At 42.0% G+C, this 22,408-nt stretch overlaps 1 protein-coding gene across 12 annotated transcripts in view; it reads left to right on the forward strand.

Moving 5' to 3' along the window:
- LOC122552211 (collagen alpha-1(XXV) chain) overlaps positions 1 to 22,408 on the forward strand; it is a 647,058-nt gene that overhangs the window by 499,353 nt on the left and 125,297 nt on the right. For all 12 annotated transcript variants that reach the window (XM_043694864.1, XM_043694871.1, XM_043694887.1 and 9 more), the window contains exons 12-14: positions 5,730 to 5,765; positions 10,103 to 10,129; positions 11,928 to 11,972. In XM_043694864.1, the coding sequence (XP_043550799.1) occupies positions 5,730 to 5,765; positions 10,103 to 10,129; positions 11,928 to 11,972 (108 nt within the window). The remainder of the gene's footprint in view (positions 1 to 5,729; positions 5,766 to 10,102; positions 10,130 to 11,927; positions 11,973 to 22,408) is intronic.

A 22,408-nucleotide genomic window follows, 5' to 3' on the forward strand; every position in this document is an offset into this window, starting at 1 on the left:
CTGTGGGAGGAAACCGGAGCATCTGGAGGAAACCCACGCAGACATGGAAGAATGTGCAAACCCCACACAGTCAGTCACCCTAGGCTGGATTCAAACCTGGGTTCCTGACCCTGTGAGACAGCAGTGCTAGCTACTGAGCAACCATGCCACCACTTAGAGACTACTAGGCAGGATTCCGTATCGCCATTGAATGTTCAGGAAAATAATCTAATATTTACAGGCCTGTCACAGAGAAGCACCATTACAGGCCCTTTGACTCTGACCTATTACTGCCCAATCCCAATTGAAAGTCTAGGCATTTCCTTGAATAGTGCTTATTTTTCAAAACAAAAATCATAGCTACCATACATCAGTTTGATTATATTCTGGGACTTGGGTATTACTGGCAAAATTAGTATCTGTTAGCCATTTCAACTGTGACTTTGGTTTCAGCAATAAGAAATCACTGAAGCTTTATCAACAGATAAACATTCATGATTGTTCCAGAAATGTAATTGGCAAATGCAACAACATCTGTGGTTTCTGTTAAATAAGACAAACCACAGAATTGTATATTCCTGTCCTAACAAGTGTAATGATTAGATCAAATATAAAGTTGGATAAACAAGAACAATCTTATTCCATGATGTGGAGGAGTCGGTGTTGGACTGGGATGGACAAAGTTAAAAATCTCACAACACCAGGTTATAGTCCAACAGGTTTATTTGGAATCACTAGCTTTCGGAGCGACGCTCCTTCATCAGACGGTTGTGGAGCAGGATCGTAAGACACAGAATTTATAGCAAAAGATTACATTGTCATGTTGGAAATTGATGGTGGTATTAGCTACATTAAAATTCCTTTCTACCCAGTACTGTACACAGTAAAATCATTGAAATAAAAATAAATTACTGCAGATGCTGGAAATCTGGAATTAAAAACAGAGTGTGTTTGAAACTCTCAGCTGGTCTGGCAGTATCTATGAAGAAAGAAACAATTTGGCGTTTCAATTCCAATATGACTCTTCTTTTGAAGAAGGAATTTGAATCGAAATATTAGCTCCGATTCTCTCCACACAGAAGTAAAATTATTACAGCGATAGCCTCAATGTATTCTGTTTCCAGTATAACTGAAGATGCAGTCTTTACTTTTCTTAACTGTATCTTGGTGTAGTTTAGTTTTGATTCATGAGGCAATGACTTAAGCAGATACTTTCACTGATCGTATCTGTGTGATTTTAGCTTTTATGAGGCATTTGTGGTTGATAAACCCCATTGTCTGCATGGATCCCATACCATATAAAGTAGTGAAAATCCTATCGTCTGACTTCCATTTATTCCAAAACACACAACTTGGCAGGATTCTGTAGCAGTAATTAGATATTCCTGTCTTTCCACTTTTCTGTCAAGCTATTCCTTCAATTTTTCATAACAAAATTTAAATATGTCAGTTACAAAACAAATTCCTTAAGTAAGGGTGGGACAGTGGTTAGCACTGCTGCCTCACTGCGCTAAGGACCCAGATTCGATTCCAGCCTCAGGTGACTGTCTGTGTGGGGTTTGCTCCTTCTCCCCATGTCTGCTTGGGGCTCTGGGTTCCTCCATAGTCCAAAGATGTGCAGATTAGGTGGATTGGTCATGCTAAATCACCCATATTTTTCAGGGACTTGCAGGCAGGGTGGATTAGCCACAGGAAATGGAGGGTTACAGGGATAGTGGAGGAGGTGGGTCTGAGTGGGATGCCCTTCAGAGGGTGGATGTGGACTCAATGGGCCAAACCACCTGCTTCCACACTCGGGATGCCATGTTTCTCTAATTCTATGAATAATGCTGAGACTTTGTCAGTGCATTCAAAAGCAAATCCACTGCCCCACCATCTCCTTCTTTACCTCAGTAACTGCACACAGTTATCACTTCAAGTGTCTTCTGGAACACATTGGATGGGATTTTAAAATGAACAAACAATAGCATCATCAGTCAGTCAAGAACGATTGGACACTTAAGCAGTTTTGCAATGAGTCTTGAATTGAGCCATAGTATAAGCTCCCCTCTCTGAGTTCCCCAACCAATCTGGGAGGACAGGCAGGATCACCCACTGCATCTTTCAAAGGAAGGAGTTTAAATTCCGTTACGCTGGCTCAGCTATACGTGCAGCTACCACAGGATTGGAGGGAAGAGCAGGAAAGGCTGCTCCCCAGATCTCTCTCATTTACCTGTGTGCCCTGCTTTGGAGTCTGTTGGGCTACAGTGAAATAATCTGACCCAAAGATGGAGAAAGAGGACAACCTCACCATTTAAGGAGGTGTGGATAGAAATGGCGGAGGCAATCAGCAGCTAAAGTATGTTCCCTCCAATCTGTTTACCAAACAGGACTACTTGAATGCCCAAACACCTCAAGCAGCAAGTGATGGACACAGCTAAGAAATCTCATAAACAACGGATCAGATCTAAGCTCTGCAGTCCCACCATCCAGAGGTGGTGGGCGATTAGGCAAATCACTGGAGGAGGAGGCTCCACAAATATCCCCCCACTTAATGATGGAAGAGCCCAACACATCAGGCTGAAGTATTCGCAAAAATCTTCAGCCAAAAGTGCCGACAGGATGATCCACCTCTGCCTCCTCCAGTGACTCTCAGTGTCATAAATACCAGTCTTCAGACAATTTGATTCACTCCACGTGTTATCATGAAATAGTTGTAGGCACTAGATACTGCATAGGTTATGGACCCTGACAACGTTCCAACAATAATACTGAAGACTTGTGCTCCAGAACTTGCTACTCCCCTAGTTAAGATGTTCCAGTACAGCTACAACTCTGGTATCTGCCTGACACCTGGGCAATTTTCCACATAATGTCCTGTACACAAAAAGCAGGACAAATCCAACCATCACCCCATCAGTAAAGTGATGTAAAGTGTCATCAATGGTGCTATCATGCAGAACCTGCTCAGCAGTAACCTGCTCAGTGACACTTGGTTTGGATTCCACCAGGGCCACTTCAGCTACTGACAAAAGAGCTGAATTCCAGAGGGGAGGTGAGAGTGACAGCCCTTGACATCAAGGCTACATTCAATCGAAGGAGCCCTAGCAAAACTGGAATCAGCGGGTGTTGGGGGGAAGCTTTCTGCTGGTTGTAGTCATTGCTGGAACATGGGAAGATGGTTGTGTTTGTTGGAGGTCAGTCGTCTTAGCCCCAGGACATCTCTACAGGAGCTCCTGAGCATAGTGTCTTTGGTCCAACCGTCCTCAGTTGCTTCAACAGTGACCTTCCCTCCATCATAAGGTCAGAATTGGGGGTGTGCAGTCATCAGTGAACAATGCTCGCAACATTCATGATTTCCTGATGAAGGGCTTATGCCCGAAATGCCGATTCTCCTGCTCCTCGAATGCTGCCTGACCCGCTGTGCTTTTCCAACACCACACTCTTTGACTTAGTATCCAGGCTTGGTCTGACAAGTAGTAACTAATGTTTGTGTCGAGAGTGTGGTGCTGGAAAAGCACAGCAGGTCAGTCAGTATCTGAGGAGCAGGAGAATTGAGGTTTCGGGCATAAGCCCTTTATCAAGAATGAGGCTTGTGGGCACATGAGGCTGAGAGATAAATGGGAGGTGGTGGGGCTGGAGGGGGTTGGGTATGGTAGTTGAGAATGCAATAGGTAGATGAAGGTGATAGGTCAGAGAGGAAGGTGAACAAATAGATGGGAAAGGTGATGGACAGGTCAGGAGGGCAGAGTCAAGTTGGAGGCTTGGGACTGGGATAATGTGGAGGGAGGGAAATGAGAAAACTGGCGAAATCCACATTGACCCCGTGTGGTTGCAGGGTCCCAGGGTGGAATATGAGGTGTTCTTCCTCCAGCCCCCCACCCACAAGCATCATTCCTGATGAAAAGCTTATGCCCAAGACATTGGTTCTACTGTTCTTCGGATGCTGCCTGACCTGTTGTGCTTTTCCAGTGCCACACTCTCGTCTCTGATCTCCAACATCTGCAGTCTCACTTTCTCCTGCAAGTAACGTCTGTGCCACACAAGTGACTGGCACTGAACATCACCAATAAGAAACAATCTAACCCACACCACCCCTGCACATGCAATGGTGTTACCATCACTGAATCATCCTCTGTCAACATGTTAGGGTTAACATTGACCAGAAACTCAACTGGACTCAACACATAAACACAGTGGCTACAACAGGAGGTCAGAGGCTAGGGATATTATGGCAAGTAACGCACCTCCTGAATCCCAAAACCTGTTCACCATCTGCAAGACATAAATCAGGAGTGTGATGGAATACTACTCACTTCCCTGAAGGGTGCAGCTCTAACAGCTGCAGCAGTGTGTACCATCTACACAATACACAGCAGAAACTCACCAAAGATCTTGAGACAACACCTACCAAGTCCAAGACCACTTCCATCTGGAAGGACAAGGGCAGCAGGGAACACCATCACTGTAGGGACCCCTTCATGCCCCTCACAATCCTGACTTGGAAGTATATTACCATTCCTTCGCTGTCGCTGGGTCAGGATCCTGGAATTCCATCCTGGAGGGCATTGTGAGTCAACCTGCAGCATGTGGACTGCAGTGGTTCAAAAAGGCAGCTCACCACCACCTTCTCAAGAGCAATCCGAGATAGGCAGTAAATGCTCGCCCAGCCAGCGACGGCCACATCCCACAAGTGAATTAAAACCTTTGGAGGCAGTTCATCAAAATGACCTCAAAAAGGCTGGAAAGGTGAGTGACAGAAATGTGTTCAGGAGCCAAGTCCCACAGCCTGACAAATTATCAGCATCTCCTCGCATCACCTTCCTCGTAACACAGTTCAATATTACAAACTTGGTTTTTAAGAACACGAAATGTTTAGTTGGTTGGTGACACTACTTTAGGAATCTATTGTATTGTCTTGTCGATCTCAAAACCCTCTCTCCCTATCACACTCCCTGCAATGTTTCAGTCAGACATCAAGCAGTGGAGAAGAATGCAGAATCTTGTCTTACGCTGGTCTTTTTCATCAGAAACACATGAACAGAAAGTCCAGAAGCATTTGCTTTAGTAATTTCTGTCGAGATAGCATTGCCAACTCAAATTGAACTCCAGTTCCAAGGAAAGGATGATTTCTATTAAGGAGAGATTTCATGAGCAAGAATCGAAATAGTTGTTACAAAGCCACAGCTGGTGTTCCAGATACTGTAAATGGATTAACAAAATGCCAGGTCATACATGAAGGATCTTCTGTCTGTATGTCTCCCATCCTCTGAAAGAGATTAATGATCCCCTCTTCCCAGGCCAGCTAATAACAGTATTGCACCTTTATATAAAGTTCCTTGTGGGCAATGTCACAGAACATCTCAGAAATTGGAGAATCTGAAAATTATTGCAAATACTGGTTTGAGTGTATGAATAGTTTGCATCTAAGTTTAAGGCAGGAAAAGCTTTGGTGATTTATGTGGGCAATCACAAGCATCAGGTAAGCAAGTGCTTAGCTAGAACCAGGCTGTGCCAGCAAGTACAAGGGGCAGTTGATTCTGTGAAATTCTACTGCGTTGGAACATTCAATAGCCCTGTTGAAAAATCTGCTTTAACTAAATTGGAAATTGATTCATGGAATTGAAAAATCAGAGAATCATTGTTTTGGGAAGTCAAGCCCTTCCTTGTGATTTCTTTGCTTTTGCTGTATTGGTCACTCAGGACATAATACATTGAAAATCTATATTTATTTTTGCACTGTGCTCATGCAATTGTTTCTCTTTCTCCAGGGTGATTCTGGGAAGGATGGTGATCCAGGCCCCAAGGTTAGTTTCATTTGTAAGAATTCTTGATTGCTATAAGCACAACGCCCAGAAAAAACCATTGGTCCAAAAAGTATCTAATATATATGATAGTCGAGTGTAAAATGCTAACAGCAGTCAGCTCCACTGAGGGCAGGCTGCATTTTCTAATCCTAATAAAATGATTAATGGCAGCTAAAATCCTGTCAGGGTGCTGGTAGTGTTATGGTTTGTGCACAATGAGCGTCATCAAAATTGAGTCTACTTTGAAACATGCAATATTAACAACAAATGTGTTAATGCATTGAAAAACTTACTTTCTCTAGCATATTAATGTAACCTTTAACCATTTGATGTCTTTATGAAATGTATCAGTTATGCTGTTTTGCATCAATACCTTCAATAGTGTTATGGCACAATGAATTATACTCCAGATATTCTTTGTCACTGTTCTTTCAATGATTTTTGAATAATGTGGGAAAAGATATATATTAATTTACCTTTTCTGATAAAATATTGATTACTGGCTTTGTTGTCATGGCTAATTGGCTTGTTTGTTTAGGTAAACAGTAACTCATCAAGGCAAGATGAGAAAAAGGGAATTTTAAGCAAGTAAAATAAAAAGAAAAGGTTCCTGACTATGAATGGCATAGTCTAATGAAAACTTGTACTCAAGTTATTAACTTTCCTTCCATGTTCAGAAGCTAATTAACATTCTCTGCATTTCCAACACTACCTATCTTCATTGCAAATTTTCAGAACTTGATTTTTTAAAAATAATACTGATGCCATAAAGCTAATGGCTTTGATCTTTGTTACATTGCCTTTCCTGGTGTAGTCTCAGCCAAGCAGTGATGTGGTAGTTAGTCTCCCATTTACAGCTGGCAAAGACTGCTGGTGACTCAAAACTGCTTGTTGGCCATTTGTGTACCTAAGGAAGTTGTAAACAACAAGCCCTTGTCTGCGTGGGTTTCCTCCGGGTGCTCCGGTTTCCTCCCACAGTCCAAAGATGTGCAGGTCAGGTGAATTGGCCATGCTAAATTGCCCGTAGTGTTAGGTAAAGGGGTAAATGTAGGGGAATGGGTGGGTTGCGCTTCGGCGGGTCGGTGTGGACTTGTTGGGCCGAAGGGCCTGTTTCCACACTGTAAGTAATCTAATCTAATCTAATCAAAAAGCCCACAGAGGTTCATCATGTACATTGTGTGGTAAATATTATAATCTGATTGGAAGACTGTGTGAAATTGCTGATGCTTAAAATACTTCATGTTTTAGTAATTTTTGTAAGATGAAACTGAGGGTCCTGCTCATGCAGCACATTCTATACAAAGCACAAAAATTGGCAAGATGTGGGCTCTGACTCACAACTCAACACTGGTAGTACATTTTTGCCTTTATTATTTGAGCATTAAGCACTAACTGGGCAAAATTTTATGTAACATCGAATAATATAGAGTCACTTTCTATTAAGTGTGGCAGACATTCAGCCCAAAATTCCTCTCTTTGTTTTATTCAAATAAAGCTGATTGCCCTGCCATTGCTTCCCGTTGGCAGTCAGGTTATCCAAACAGTACCTATCCCTACTAGATCGCAGTCAAAGAATGAGGCCAGCAGTGGACAGAAACGTGCTGTTTCATATCCCCTATAAAGTTTTAATATAGTCCAAGCTTTCCATTGCTTTATGCTAACACACCTAATGAAAATATCACCTCCTTTTTCACTGGGCATTAGCTGGGCTGCTCCCACTTTACTCAACTGTTGTCCTTCTTGGTCTTTAGCATCCCCAGTTCATCTTTATCCTAGTGTAAGGCTCTCTCACTCTCTTCAGAGCTGAAACATACCTCATTTACGTGCACACACATACAGGTTCCTGAATCCATCTCTGTCATGCTGTGCCTTACTCCTGCTCCATTGCTAGCTTCTCCCTGGGCTGTTCTTCTGCTCTTCTGATGTTACGTGTGTAATCGTGCACCTTAAAAGATTGTGGACTTCAGAATGAGAGTGTTATGAGCAAGGAAGACCCAACGAAGCAGCAAAAATCCAAAAAGTGCAGTAGAAACTTTTGAAAAAACCTTGAGATGACATTTTGGTGTTATATCACATAAAATGTATGTACCTCCTGGATGATGAGAGGAATTTTCAGATAAACACAAAACATCACCCTTATCAAACTTACAAGATAATTTCAAGACCATGAAAATCAATGCATTTGCTATGATAAATTAATTGCTGGTGGAATTTATTTAAATCAAGTATCCATGGATTGTAATTCAAAGTTTGTGAGAAGATTTGTAGCTCGGGTGCTCGTTGTTGTGGTTCTGTTCGCCGAGCTGGGAATGTGTGTTGCAGACGTTTCATCCCCTGCCTAGGTGACATCCTCAGTGCTTGGGAGCCTCCTGTGAAGCGCTTCTGTGATCTTTCCTCCGGCATTGATAGTGGTTTGAATCTGCCGCTTCCGGTTGTCAATTCTAGCTGTCCGTTGCAGTGAGGAAACATCACAGAAGCGCTTCACAGGAGGCTCCCAAGTACTGAGGATGTCACCTAGACAGGCGACGAAACGTCTGCAACACAAATTCCCAGCTCGGCAAACAGAACCACAACAATGGATTGTAATTGATATACAAGAGAGAACTGTTCATCAACCTGAAATATTAACTCTGCTTCTCTCTTCTCTGCTGCTCTTTTATTATGCAAGTCTCAATAGAAAGCTTCTCTTCTGGACAGGTTTGTTGGCGCGAAATGAAGGGCACCTCCAGACCTGGCCAGGTATCTGAATCACATCTTCAGCAACCAAATGGCTTGTTCTGACCGCCATAGTGCCCATATAGCTCCAATGGCCTTTCCTGTTCTATTACTGTGGCGTTCTCACGGTGTTTATCCATCATGTTCTGAGAGGATAGCACTTGCCTCCAAGCAGCTACCTCCTGCATATCCGTGGGTGTGATGCTCAGTAGGAATCTTGGTGCACAGTGAAGGAAGCTTGCAGGATATATCACGCATGAATGCCTTCGCTGGTTACAGAGGAGCTGAATATTAATGCCGTGATAAAATCTCTTGATCTGACAATGCCTTGATAGTCACATGGGTGCAGTGTATGTCTCCCTGTATTTATGACAATCCAGCTGCTGCAACAGGTTTGAGGGTCCATTTGTTCTGACCAGCCTCTTCAGCAGCATGAAGAACATAATTGGGTGTCTTGCCAAACATGTGATAGTCACCTGGAAGATGCACTTGTGAGATATTGCAAATGTCACCAGCAGATCCTTGGGAGAAGCCGGAGACAAAGAAATGCAGGTGACCTGAGAGCACTTGTTACTGCCTGCCTACCTGGTCCATTTGGAAAGAGGTCATGTGCAGGGACCTGCAGATGTTGCCAATAATCTGCTGAGTAAGTCTGAACATCTCAACGCAGGGTCCCCATCCAGGTAGCTGAGCCTCTACCTGAATAACCCATGCTAGAGTCTCACCTGCTTTAAGCTGGAACTTTGTATTCATCCATTCAGTTGCATCTAGACACTGGTGGCTGACGAAAAGCCAGCAGCTGCTGCAGTTGTTGTTCTTGTTTTGCATCAGACATCCAGGTTTAAACAGCCCACGTGGTGCTGAGAAGACTGTGAGAGGAAGGACATATAGGTCAACGTGCAAGGCAGCAGAAAGAACCTCAGGATTTGGATTGCGTCTCCAAAGCAATGAAAGCATATGATTGGAAAAGGCCTGTGAACAAAAGCTTTAACATAGAAACAACTGATATAGTTCCAACTGTGTCAATCTCCATTGTGCTCTCGCCTGGTTTGCCCCTGGCAAATTTCAAATCAGGAACCATGTACACTAGCAATGAAAGTTGGGATGGAGGGTTAACTCAAGGCTATTGTGGTGCAATGATAGTGTCCCTACCTCTGAGCCAAAAGACATGGGTTCATGTCCCACCTGCTCCAGAGGTGTGTAAAGACATCTCTGACAAGTTGATTGGACATTATTTATTGGATTAGCTTTTTAACCAGTGGCAACTTCGTATATTTCAAGCTCAGAACATCCTGTTTTACCAGGGTTCCCTGTTTTTTTTGTTGGTCCAAAGATCAAGAAGATTATATTGGGCTTCAAATACTCAAGCATTTTCCCTTCTTTAACTCTCAATACACAATGATATCCACAGCCTTATCGACACAGGTTAAAATCTCAACCAAAACACTGTCTTTCAATACAAATTATTGAACACAAATGTCAAGGATAAAAATGAATTCTATTGTCTATTTTTAAGTAAAGATTCTCATGTTGGAAACTTGTAGGGTTAAGTCTACTGCATATTGTGCACTTCTTATGTTCCTATTCAGAATTCTTTTCTTTCTGCTGTTTCTTTTTGTCAGGGTGAGATTGGAGAACGTGGTGATAAGGTGAGAACCATACTGAAACCTATAAATTCTAACAGATGAGACAGATAAGTGCAGGAAAGATGCTCCTGATGACCAAGCAGTGCTGAACCAGGGGTCACAGCTAAGGATACAGGATATGCCATTTAGGACTGAGAGAAGGAGAAAATGTCTCTACCCAGAGAGTGGTGACACCACAGAGGCCGGTATCCTTTCACCAAGTCACCTGTTAATTACACGTGCATAATACTTGACACTGGTCTGTGTCCCTCAGCGCCAGCTCTCGGAGTGGACCGAATCTCTGACTCTTCTGTTTATAGTACTTTTGAGATTTAGTGTGCACTTGGGGCAACAGGCAATTCTGAACTTTTGGTTCCCAAGCATTCCACCATGGAGAATTTTGTTTAGCCTCGCCCATGAGTGTGTTGGAGAATAATGAATTTGGATTGGTAATTGAGATTAATCCACAGCTCTATAATTGTTTTACCATGTGTGAGTACAAGGGTTATAGAAGTTGAACTAGATGGACCTTAGACATTTCTTATCATTTTGTGACATCCCTCCCAAGATAGAGGGTCACAGTTTAACATTGCAACTGAAAGACAACTGTGGAGAAATTCAGTTGTGTATCACCATCTCCAGTGGTGCCATGCAGACTGTGTCAATATCACTGGGAGCAAGATTAACAGCTATGTAGCATGTTGACTACTGATATCTATAAATGAGGTTCTCCCCCAACATCTCAAATACTGTAGCACCCTATCAACTCTATCTTGAAGTGTTAGTTGGTTTATGGTTGCAAGTCTTTGGCCTGTGGCTTAAATCTGCAGCCTTCTGATTCAAAGGGAAGGGTATAACCACCTAGATACACTACAAGATAACTTAAACAGAATTTGATGACTTCAAATATATCTTTGTATTATTAATGTTTTAATTCTTGTTGACATCAGGTGTCCGCTCAGAAACAATTGTGCTTATTATTTGACTTGTTTGCATAGAACAACATCATAAAGTATCGATGTTATACTGATTAAAATGCAGTAACATGATTGTCACAAAACATATTTGATAGTGCTGTGGTCCATTTACAACCTGAAAGTTTGGTAAAAACATAAATATAATGATGTAAATATTAAACAAGAGGAAATATCTATCAAACTCTATTTCTTCCTTGTATAAAAGAGAAAACTGACCTGAAGGACATTGCCAATGTTTGATAGGACTTGATAGGGTAGACATGGGAAAGATGTTTCTGAAATTACTTCACAGGGGCTGGTATCCTGTCATCACTCTTTACTTACATGTGGAGAGTCCTTGACACTGATCTGCCTCCCTCAGAACCATTCTCAGAGTGGACAGAACCTCTGACATTCCTGTTTATATCTGTCAGCTAGGGTTCCCTGTTTGGACCAGATTAACAGCCCTGATCAGGGAACTCCTATTCTATAAGGTCCACCTTGCTGACCTCATTATAATTATTATAGTGAGACTGTGGAATTTTCTACCACAGGAAGTGATTGCAGCCAAAACGTTGAATGTTTTCAAGATGTTGCACATAGTTCTTATGCTGAAGGGATCAAAGTGTATGTGGTGAAAGCAAGAACATGGTACTCCACTGGATGATCAGCCATGTTTATATTGAATGGGACAGCAGGCTCAAAGGGCCAAATGGCCTCCACCTACTCCTATTTTCTATGCTTCTATCGCTTTTCTGGTTATTATTCTTCTCACAATTTTAGATGAGGTTTATTTTTATTGACGTAGCTTTGAGTCTGTGTTCTAAATATAAACTTTGTTTCTCTTCACCTTCCTTTTTGCTCAGGGTGATGTTGGGAAACCAGGACTAAAAGGTGACAAAGGAGGAAAGGTAAGTTTTTCAAAGACTAAGAATGCTGTAGAAGCTGTGGAGAGAGAGGCAGAGTTAGCATTTCCAAGTCCAACATGAGTCTTCTACAGTATGTTAACACTGTATCTCTCTCCAAGGATGCTGCCAAAGCTACTGAGTTTCTGTTTATTTCATATTTCCAGCATCTGCATTATTTTGCTTTTAAATTCTTCAGTGACTCAATCATTGGTTATGTGGGAAAGCAAGACAATTTGTAAAGAGCACAGTTTCACAAGGTGTAAGTTAATTCATAGAATCCCTACAGTGTGAAAACAGGCCATTTGGCCTAACAAGTCCTCATCAATCCTCCGAAGAGTAACTCATCCAGATCCATTCCCCTACCTCTACATTTCCTCTGACTAATGCACCTAACCTAAACATCACAAAGATAGGCCCGTTTCTTACTACGAAGGTCCTATATTGCCTATGCTAAACCTGGATATTATATTTTTTTCAGTTATGATAAGGCAGCTAACTACCTGGCCTGAATAGAGCAAGTAGTCCTCATGCCGTATGCTTTTAGAATATGATTTTTGTGGCCAGTGTTAAACTATCCTTAAATTCCATATCATTGTTGTACCAAGAATATGAAAGGTGTTGGTGTGTCCTGAATTGCAGCATTGAAGTGGAGAACTGTATTCTAAATGAATTGGCAATGTGGTGATATAGCAAGCTTGTTGTGTACATGATGTCAACCTCCATGAACAGCTACAGACAGTTACTGCCCATGGAGTGTACCTGAAATGTAGGGGACTCCTGACCAAGGTGAAAGCCAGGAGGGACAAGTGGTGAGCTCAAGGTACTCACTCTGACTTTTTAGAACAGAACATAGAATGTAGACAGTACAGCATAGGGAACAGGCCATTCGGCCCACCATGTCTGTGCTGACCATGATGCCATTCTAAATCCCATCTGGTTGCACATGATCCATATGCCTCTATTCCCTACCTGTTCGTGTGCCTGTCTGAATGTCCCTTAAACATCGTCATCATGTCTGCTTCTGCCACCTCCTAGCTTGCGTCCTGTGTAAAACAAAACATTCTTCGCACATCTCCCTTAAACTTTTCCCCTCGCACCATAAACCTATGACCCCTAGTATTTAACATTTTGACCCTGAGAAAAAGATTCCGACTATCCACCATGCCTCTTGTAATTTTATATACCTCTATCAGGTCACCCCTCCGTTTCTGATGCTCTAGTGAAAACAATCTAAGTTTGTCCAAGCTCTCCTGGTGGTTATGTTGAGAATATTGGGAATGATCACCATCCAATTTCTGTCTACTGTGTGCGGGAATAAAACATTGCATCAAAATCAAGTGAAATTAGGTACTAATGAAATATAACTGCATGCAATGAAAGACTCATCACTCACTAACCAAGTCCTTATCTCATTGCTCGAACTTTAGGTGGAAATTCAAATAACATTTTTCTTGACATCGAGAAGCTCATTTTCCAATCTCGCCCTATTTTTCCAACTGCCTCTCCTTGACCCATGTCATTCAGAGGCTGGGAAGATTCACAATATGGAGGTGCTGGTGTTGGACTGGGGTGGACAAGATCAGAAATCACACAGCACCAGGATATAGTGCAACAGGTTTATTTAAAATCACAAACATTCGGAGCGTTGCTCCTTTGTGAAGTACTTCACCTGATGAGGGAGGAGCACTCCGAAAGATTAGATTGGATTAGATTACCCACAGTATGGAAGCAGGCCCTTCGGCCCAACAGGTTCACACTGACCCTCCAAGTAGTAACCCACCCAGAATCATTCCCCTACACTACACTTACTTCTGACTAATGCACCTAACACTATGGGATAATCTAGTCTGGCCAATTCACCTGCACATCTTTTGGACTGTGGGAGGAAACCGAAGTACCCAGAGGACACCCACGCAGACACTGGGAGAATGTGCACACTCCACACAGACGGTCGCCCAAGGCTGGAATCGAGCCCTGGTCCCTGTCATTGTGAGGCAGCCATGCTAACTACTGAGCCACCATGTCACTCTTAGCTTGTGATTTCAAATAAAACTTTGGACTATAACCTGGTGTTGAGTGACTTCTGACTTTGTGAAAATCCAGTCCAGCAATTTAAACTGTTCCATTTGGTTCGCAACTTCTCTGGAAATCCCAGGTTTAATATAGCCTTCAGCGATCATACCTGAACAGTTGACAGGGAGTGTGGAAGATCGTATATAGCAGAGGCTAAAGTAGAGGCTTTGGAATTGTACATGGTGCCTTAAGTCTGCAAGGAATAATAAGTGTGTGTAGGAGATGTATTGATATTGGATCAGCTATTAAAAGTAACATTTACTTTTTTACTTGACTTATCATTCACCTGTACACCTGCATGTGTTCTGTTTTGTGCTAAGGTAAAAGATACAATAGCTTTACAGCATCCCATGGAAATTGTAACACCTTTATGTAAGCTGTAACCAGAACAATGGCCTTGTGGCATGTGATGATTTGTTGAGGAACATGTCATGCATTTATATTAAATTTTTTTGCCTACTACTTTAATAAACCATCAACCTATAGTTCAAATGAACAGGTTAACACTGGTATTAAAATGCAGAAGAAAAGAGTTCACTGCAAGTTTGTTTAGTGTGCATATGCTATTCTTGACAAGTCATAACGTAGATGCCAATGTGATTGGTTTATAGTTATCCTGTTATCAGTTGTATATAATGGGGTGACCATATTAATTTAATAACATTACTCTTTGCAGTATTGTCAGAGAATAATTATTATTCACTTGCTTTATCTAGAGAAACAGCACAATGTTTTGTTTTTTATATCAATTAAATTATAGTGTTTTGTAACATGTACACATGTGAGAACTTCTCTGTGACTGTCTTTTGAGGAATATTGTTTTACTTCTGATACATTTTGACCAAAATATAATTTCTGTGATTTTAAATAAGTTATTCAGATTTACTGATGGACCTTTACAGGACCAACTGTGAAGAGGTTACATAAGACTTATGAAACCATTTAAATCTTTCTATGTTTACTCTAATCCAAGTACAGAGTCTGTGGTTTCTTCTAACTGTAAAATTCAGGAGATTGCTAGCAAACCAAATCATATTTTTTTCACAAATGAAAGGAAAGGAATAGTAAAAAAAGTCTGAGCTATTTTCTCTGGATTCAGGTGAGGTACAGCCAAAACATGTCTACCATATGTTATAAAATTATGAGACCTGTGACTTCAGAATGTGATTCTAGGCAACAATTTCTAACTCCCTGTATAGATCAAAAGCAGACAGACTGGAGAATGAGTAACGATGAAATATAGCATGATTCACAAAAATTGATCTCTGAGCTGGAAGTGAACAGACAGCCTCCTAGAAAATTTCAAACAAATCTCAATAAATCATTCTGCATTGCTGTAATTCCATGACAAAGTGAAAACTTGAATTTAAATCTGTAGGTTATAAAATACAGCTCTCTCATGTGGTGTCCAAGACCTCTCTCTTCACATGTTTAAAAAGACTGCTGTCGTCTTTCTTACTTATGTCATGTATTCAGTTATATCATCATGATTTTACGTAAATCTCATTAGACCACAAACTAGACCAGTCATAATAAACTTTGTTTAGATTAGCAACTCAATACCTTGATTACAGGGAAATGATATGTACTTGTGAAGATCATGACTGGTGCAAGGATATTAAAACTCAGTGGAAGGTTGCGAAAATAATTCTCTCAGAATTCATCAATAGAGCAAGAAGAAAATATTGATTTTTCTTTGTCAGTAAAAGGTAAAGCCACCATTGTCCTCCTACTGGACCATAAGACTGCCCTCTCACCAGTGAGCGAATGTTGATGATGGTTTACCCTACCTCAGAAGAGGGCTAACATTGAGCAGCAAAGTCCTTCGTGGTATCTTCAGCTAATGCAGGAATTAACCCCACACTGTATTGTAAACCAGTCATCTAGCCAACTGAGCCAACTGACCCCATCCATGTCAGTATACTCAAGGTACTTCTAATGTGTGCCAGGATCGTTTCAAATGAGGAAGTTTCTTGCCTCACCTCGGAAGCAACCATAGGGAAGCATTGAATACTGGAAGCTCAGTTGTAAAAATGTTATATATCTGTCCCTGTATTGTGCCATTTGTAGCTAACAGCATTAAATCATTCTAAGAAGAGAACTAGAAGGGGACATTGCTGAGGATAGCATTCCTAATAGCTCTCCATCAGGAATATACCGAGGGAACACAAAATGGACGCTATCATCCATTGTGTATGTCACAATGTCAAGTTCCACACCCTGACTCCAAATCTGGTCAATCAAAGCTAGGAAGGTGTGGCCAGAAAGTGTCAAAATGCCATCTGCATGGGATATGCATATTACAGTTTAGTTTGTGGATGTGTTCAAAGATGTGCTCAGGTTTTTGCAGACATATAAGTTATAACTTTTTTTAAATGTTTATTCATTGGGCATGGGCATTGTTGACTCGGCCAGCATTTATTGCCCATCCCTAGTTATCCCTGGTAAGTTGCCTTCTTGAACCGTTGTAGACTACATGCTGTAGCTTGACCCATATGCCATTAGGGAGGGAATTCCAGGAATTTGAAACCGCAACAGTGAAAGAATGGCAATATATTCCAAGGCAGGATGGTGAGTGACTTGGAGGGGAACATTCAAGTTGTGGTGTTCCCATAAATTTGATGCCCTTGTCTTTCTAGATGGAAGTGGTCATGGGTTTGGAAAGTGCTGTCTGAGGATCTTTGAATTTCTGCAGTGCATCTGCAGGATAGTACACACTGCTGCTACAGATCATTTCTGTTAAAGAGAGTGGATGCTTGTGGATGTACTGCCAATCAAGCGGGCTGCTTTGTCCTGGATGGTGTCAAGCGTCTTGAGTGTTGTTGGAGCTGCATCCATCCAGGCAAGTAGATAGTATTCCATCACACTCCTGACCTGGGCCTTGAAGATGCTGGACAGACTTTGGGGAGTCTGGAGGTGAATTATTCACTACAGTATTTCTAACCTATGATCTGTTCTTAGAACATAGAACAGTACAGCACAGGAACAGGCCCTCAGCCCACCGTATCTGTGCCAACCATGATTCCATTCCAAACTAATTCCATCTGGCTGCACATGAGTCATATCCCTCTATTCCCTGCCCATTCATGTGTCTGTCTAAATGCCTTTTAAACATTACTAGTGTATGATTGTACTACTTCCCCTCATAGCATGTTGTAGGCGTCAAACACCTTCTATGTATTTTTAAAAGCTGCCTCAAATGTCTCCTTTAAACTTTACCCCTCTCATCTTAAACCTACGGACCCTACTATTTAACATTTCCACCCTGGGAAACATAATCCAACTATTCATTTGATCCATGCTTCTCGTAATTGTATATACTTCTATTAGATTGCCCCTCAGCCTCTGACTTTCTGGTGAAAACAATCCAACTTCTCCTTATAGCTAATACATTCCAATCCAGGGAAAATCCTCGTGAACCTCTTTTGCACCCTTTCCAAAGCCTTCACAAAGCTTTCTGTGGTATGGTGACCAGAACCATACACAGTACTCCAAATGTGGCCTAACTGAAGTTTTATGCAGCTGAAATGTGACTCATCAACTTTTATACTCATTGCCCCAGTTGATGGAGGCACACCTTCTTTACCACCATTGTGTTGCTACTTCCAGGGAGCTATGAACTTTTGCCTACCTCCCTCAGTATATCAAGGGTCCTGCCATTTGCTGTGCACTTTCCTTTTGTATTTGACGTCCCAAAATGCATACACTTGGCTGGATTAAACTCCATCTGCTATCTCTCCGCCCAACTTTCCAACAGATCTATATCCTGCTGTAACTCTTGACAACTGTCCTCATTATATACAATTCCACCAATTTTTCTACTGTCTGCAAACCAGTTGATCACACTATCTAGATTTTCATCCAAATCATTTATATCTATTAAAAAATATTAGTGTTCCTTATGCAATATTACTGGGCACAAACCTCCTGTTAGAAAAGCACCCATCCGGAATTACCTTCTGTTCTCTGACCAAGTCAATTTTGATTCCAACTTACCCACTCACTCTGGATCCCATCTCACTTAACCTTCTGGACCAGCCTAGCATGAGAGGCCTTGTCAAATACTTTACTGAAGTCCATGTAGACTACATTCACTGCCTTGTCATAATCAATTACCTTCATCACTTGCTCAAAAAACTCAATCATATTTGTGAGACTAGACCTCCTTCCCCCCCCCACCCTCTAATAAATCTATTCTTTTCCAAATATAAGTAAGTCCAGTCCTTAATAATCTTCTCCAATAATTTCCTGAGCACTGAGGTAAGGCTTACGGGGCTAAAATTTACTGGATTAGCTTGTAGCCACTGTATTTATACGGGAAGTCCAATTGAGTTTCTAGTCAAATATAGCTCTCAGGAGACTGATAATGGGGTATTCAGTGATGGTAATGCTATTAAATGTAGAGCGATGGTGATTGACTGTCATTTGTGTGGCACGAATGTTACTTGCCACTTGTCAGTTGAAGCCTGGAGGTTGTCCAGGCTTTGTTGTATTTGAACATGGACTGCTTCAGTACCTGAAGAGTTCTAAGTGGTCCTGAACATTGTGCCATCATTGGTAACCATCCCCATTTCTGACCTTTATGATGGAGGGAGGGACATTGATGATGGTTGGGCCCAGGACACTACCCAGAGGAACTCCTGCAGAGATTCCTGAAGTTCAGATGACTGACCTCCAACAACAACAACCATCTTCCTATGTGCCAGGTATAACTCCCACCAACCGAAAGTTTTGCCCCAATACCCATTGATTCCAGTTTTACTACGGCTCCTTGATACCACACTGAATGCAGCCTTGGTGTCAAGGGCTGTCACTTTCACCTGACCTCTGGAATTCAGCTCTTTTGTCCATGTTTGAACCAAGGCTGTAATGAGGTCAGGAGCTGAGTGACCCTGGAGGAACCCAAGCAGAGCATCACTGAGCAGGTTATTGCTGAGCAGATGCTGCCTGATATCATTGTTGATGACAGCATTCATCACATTACTGACGATCCAGAGTAGATTGATGGGGCAGTAATTGGCCAGGTTGGATTTGACCTGCCTTTTATATAAGGGACATATCTGGGCAACTTTCCATATTGTTGGATCGATGCCACTGTTGTCACTGTACTGGAACAGCTTGGCTAGGAGGATGGCAAGTTCTGGAGCACAAATCTTCAGTACTATTGCGGGAATGTTGTCAAGGCCCATCACCTTTGCAGTTACCAGTGCCTCCAACTGTTTCTTGATATCAGACGTAATGAATTGAATTAGCTGAAGACTGGTATCAGTGATGCTGAAGCCCACTGGAAGAGGCAAAGATGAATGCTTCAGCCTTATCTTGAATGCTTTCACTGTCCTCAGGTACTCAAGGAGCAAGGTACTCTGTTGAACCTTTGGAGTCGAAGGCCGTCCACTTATAATAATAAAATTACCCCATTTCTTCAAATTGAGACAATGTCAAAATCCTCTTCAACAGGTGGAGCAAAAACCCAAGGCTGTGGGTCCCGAGTGTTTTTGAAAGCTGTAGATAGATATCTAAAGCTGACAGGGTTAAGTTAGTCCATTATCTGCTGCTGGATATAGTTAATACTTCACTTTTAAAAGACATCAAAGTAATCTAAAAGAGCAGGTACAGGTGACATTTATTAACTGAACATATAGTATTACAATTGTTCTTGGAAGGACAGGCTGTTTTTAATGAAGGTGGTTGAGTGCTCAGTGGACTGAGTGCAGTATACGAAACCACTCTTGGGCATGACACAGCAGGTCTTCACAGATGCATTTGTAATATTTTAGCTCTTTTGCTTTTGCGCTCCATCCCTATAACACCCAGAGACAACTATGTGTATAACCACAAATGAATAACAACTTTTCATATCCATTTCGCCTTGAATCTCACTCTTTCAGATCGAACCTGCTAAAAGAGAGAAATCTCTGACATAGAGGTGAATTTTTGAAGGGGTTTTCCTGAACATACACCTTAACTGTAGCAATAAAACACAAGTTTCCTGGCCCCTTTCATTAGCTAAGTGGAGAAACTCCACAAAATGTTTGCATATTTGAAATAGCAGCAGGAGCGGCAACACCAGCCACAAGCTTCCTCTCAGCGGGAGAGACAGTTTACTTCAAAGACTGACTCCGAGCTAACTGGTTACAGCCAATGTACTGTACACATAAAGGGTCACTTGGTTACGGGATATTGGCCTCTGTACAGTTACTTCAATACTTTTCAAATCAACCTGTTCAGGGATGTTATTGCACATCTCTGGAGCAGGTGGAACTCCTGGCTCAGAGGTAGGGTCTCTATCACTGCACCACAGTAACCTTCCCACAATGTTTTTATTATTTAGCTTTAAATGACTGAAGGAGTCAGGCATTTGAGAAGTTTACAAACTCTACAGCAGTGAGTTGCAATTTTTGGATTTGCCTCATAGTGAAGATCATGTCATAGAGTCATAGAGACGAACAGCACGGAAACAGACCCTTCGGTCCAACTTGACCATGCCGACCAGTATCCCAACCCAATCTAGCCCCACCTGCCAGCACCCGGCCCATTTCCCTCCAAACCCTTCCTATTCACATACCCATCCAAATGCCTTTTAAATGTTACAATTGTACCAGCCTCCACCACTTCCTCTGGCAGTTCATTCCACACACATACCACCCTCTGTGTGAAAACGCTGCCCCTTAGGTCTCTTTTATATCTTTTCCTTCTCACCCTAAACCTATGCCCTCTAGTTCTGGACTCCCCAACCCCAGGGAAAAGACTTTGTCTACTTACCTTATCCATGCCCCTCATAATTTTGTAAACGTCTATAAGGTCACCCCTCAGCCCTTTCAAGTTTCACAACATCTTTCCAATAGGAAGGAGACCAGAATTGCACCCAATATTCCAACAGTGGCCTGACCAATGTCCTGTACAGCCACAACATGACCCCCCAACTCCTGTACTCAATACTCTGACCAATAAAAGAAAGCATACCAAACGCCTTCTTCACTATCCTATCTACCTGCAACTCTACTTTCAAGGAGCTGTGAACCTGCACTCCAAGGTCTCTTTGTTCAGCAACACTCCCTAGGATCTTACGTTAAGTGTATAAGTCCTGCTAAGATTTGCTTTCCCAAAATGCAGCACCTCACATTTATCTAAATTAAACTCCATCTGCCACTTCTCAGCCCATTGGCCCATCTGGTCCAGATCCTGTTGTAATCTGAGGTAACCCTCTTCGCTGTCCACTGCACCTCCAATTTTGGTGTCATCTGCAAACTTACTAACTGTACCTCTTATGCTCGCATCAAATCATTTATGTAATTGATAAAAAATAGAGGACCCACCACCGATCTTTGTGGCACACCACGGGTCACAGGCCTCCAGTCTGAAAGACAACCCTCCACCACCAGCCTCTGTCTTCTACCTTTGAGCCAGTTCTGTAAATCCGCAGGAACTGATCCTGAATCTATCGAACTCTGGAAAATAATCACCACCGCATCCACGATTTCTAGAGCCACCTCCTTTAGTACCCTGGGATGTAGACCATCAGGCCCCGGGACTTATTAGCCTTCAGACCTAACAGTCTCTCCAACACCAATTCCTGGCAAACATAAATTCCCTTCAGTTCAGGTCCTTCAGCCACTGTTACCTCAGGGAGATTGCTTGTGTCTTCCCCAGTGAACACAGATCTGAAGTTTCAATTCAACTCTTCTGCCATTTCTTTGTTCCCCGTAATATATTCCCCTGTTTCTGTCTTAAGGGCCCAATTTTAGTCTTAATCATTTTTTTCCCTTTCACATACCTAAAAAAGCTTTTACTATCCTCCTTTATATTTTTGGCCAGTTTACTTTCGTACCTCATTTTTTTCTCTGCGTATTTCCTTCTTAGTAATTCTCTGTTGTTCTTTAAAAGCTTCCCAGTCCTCCATTTTCCCACTCATCTTTGCTATGTTATACTTTTTCTCTTTTGACTTTATACGTTTCTTAAATTCTCTCGTCAGCCACAGCCACCACTGCCTCCTCATAGGATCTTTCTTCCTTTTTGGAATGAACTGATCCTGCATCTTCTGCATTATACCCAGAAATATCTGCTATTGTTCCTCCACTGTCATCCCTGCTAAGGTATTGAACCATTGAACTTTAGCCAGCTCCTCCTGGGGATAAATCCACCTTTATGTGTTTCAAGACATCCAGCACTTCCTTCTCTGCAATATGGACATTTTGCAAGGTGTCACCATCTATTTCCCTACATTCTGTATCTTCCATATCCTTTTCCACAGTAAATAACTGATGCAAAATACTCATTTAGTATCTCCCCCATTTTCTGCAGCTCCATACAAAGGCCGCCTTGCTGATCTTTGAGGGGCCCTATTCTCTCCCTAGTTACCCTTTTGT

The sequence above is a fragment of the Chiloscyllium plagiosum genome, chromosome 1 (assembly GCF_004010195.1).
Source record: "Chiloscyllium plagiosum isolate BGI_BamShark_2017 chromosome 1, ASM401019v2, whole genome shotgun sequence".
Taxonomy (NCBI): Eukaryota; Metazoa; Chordata; class Chondrichthyes; order Orectolobiformes; family Hemiscylliidae; genus Chiloscyllium; species Chiloscyllium plagiosum.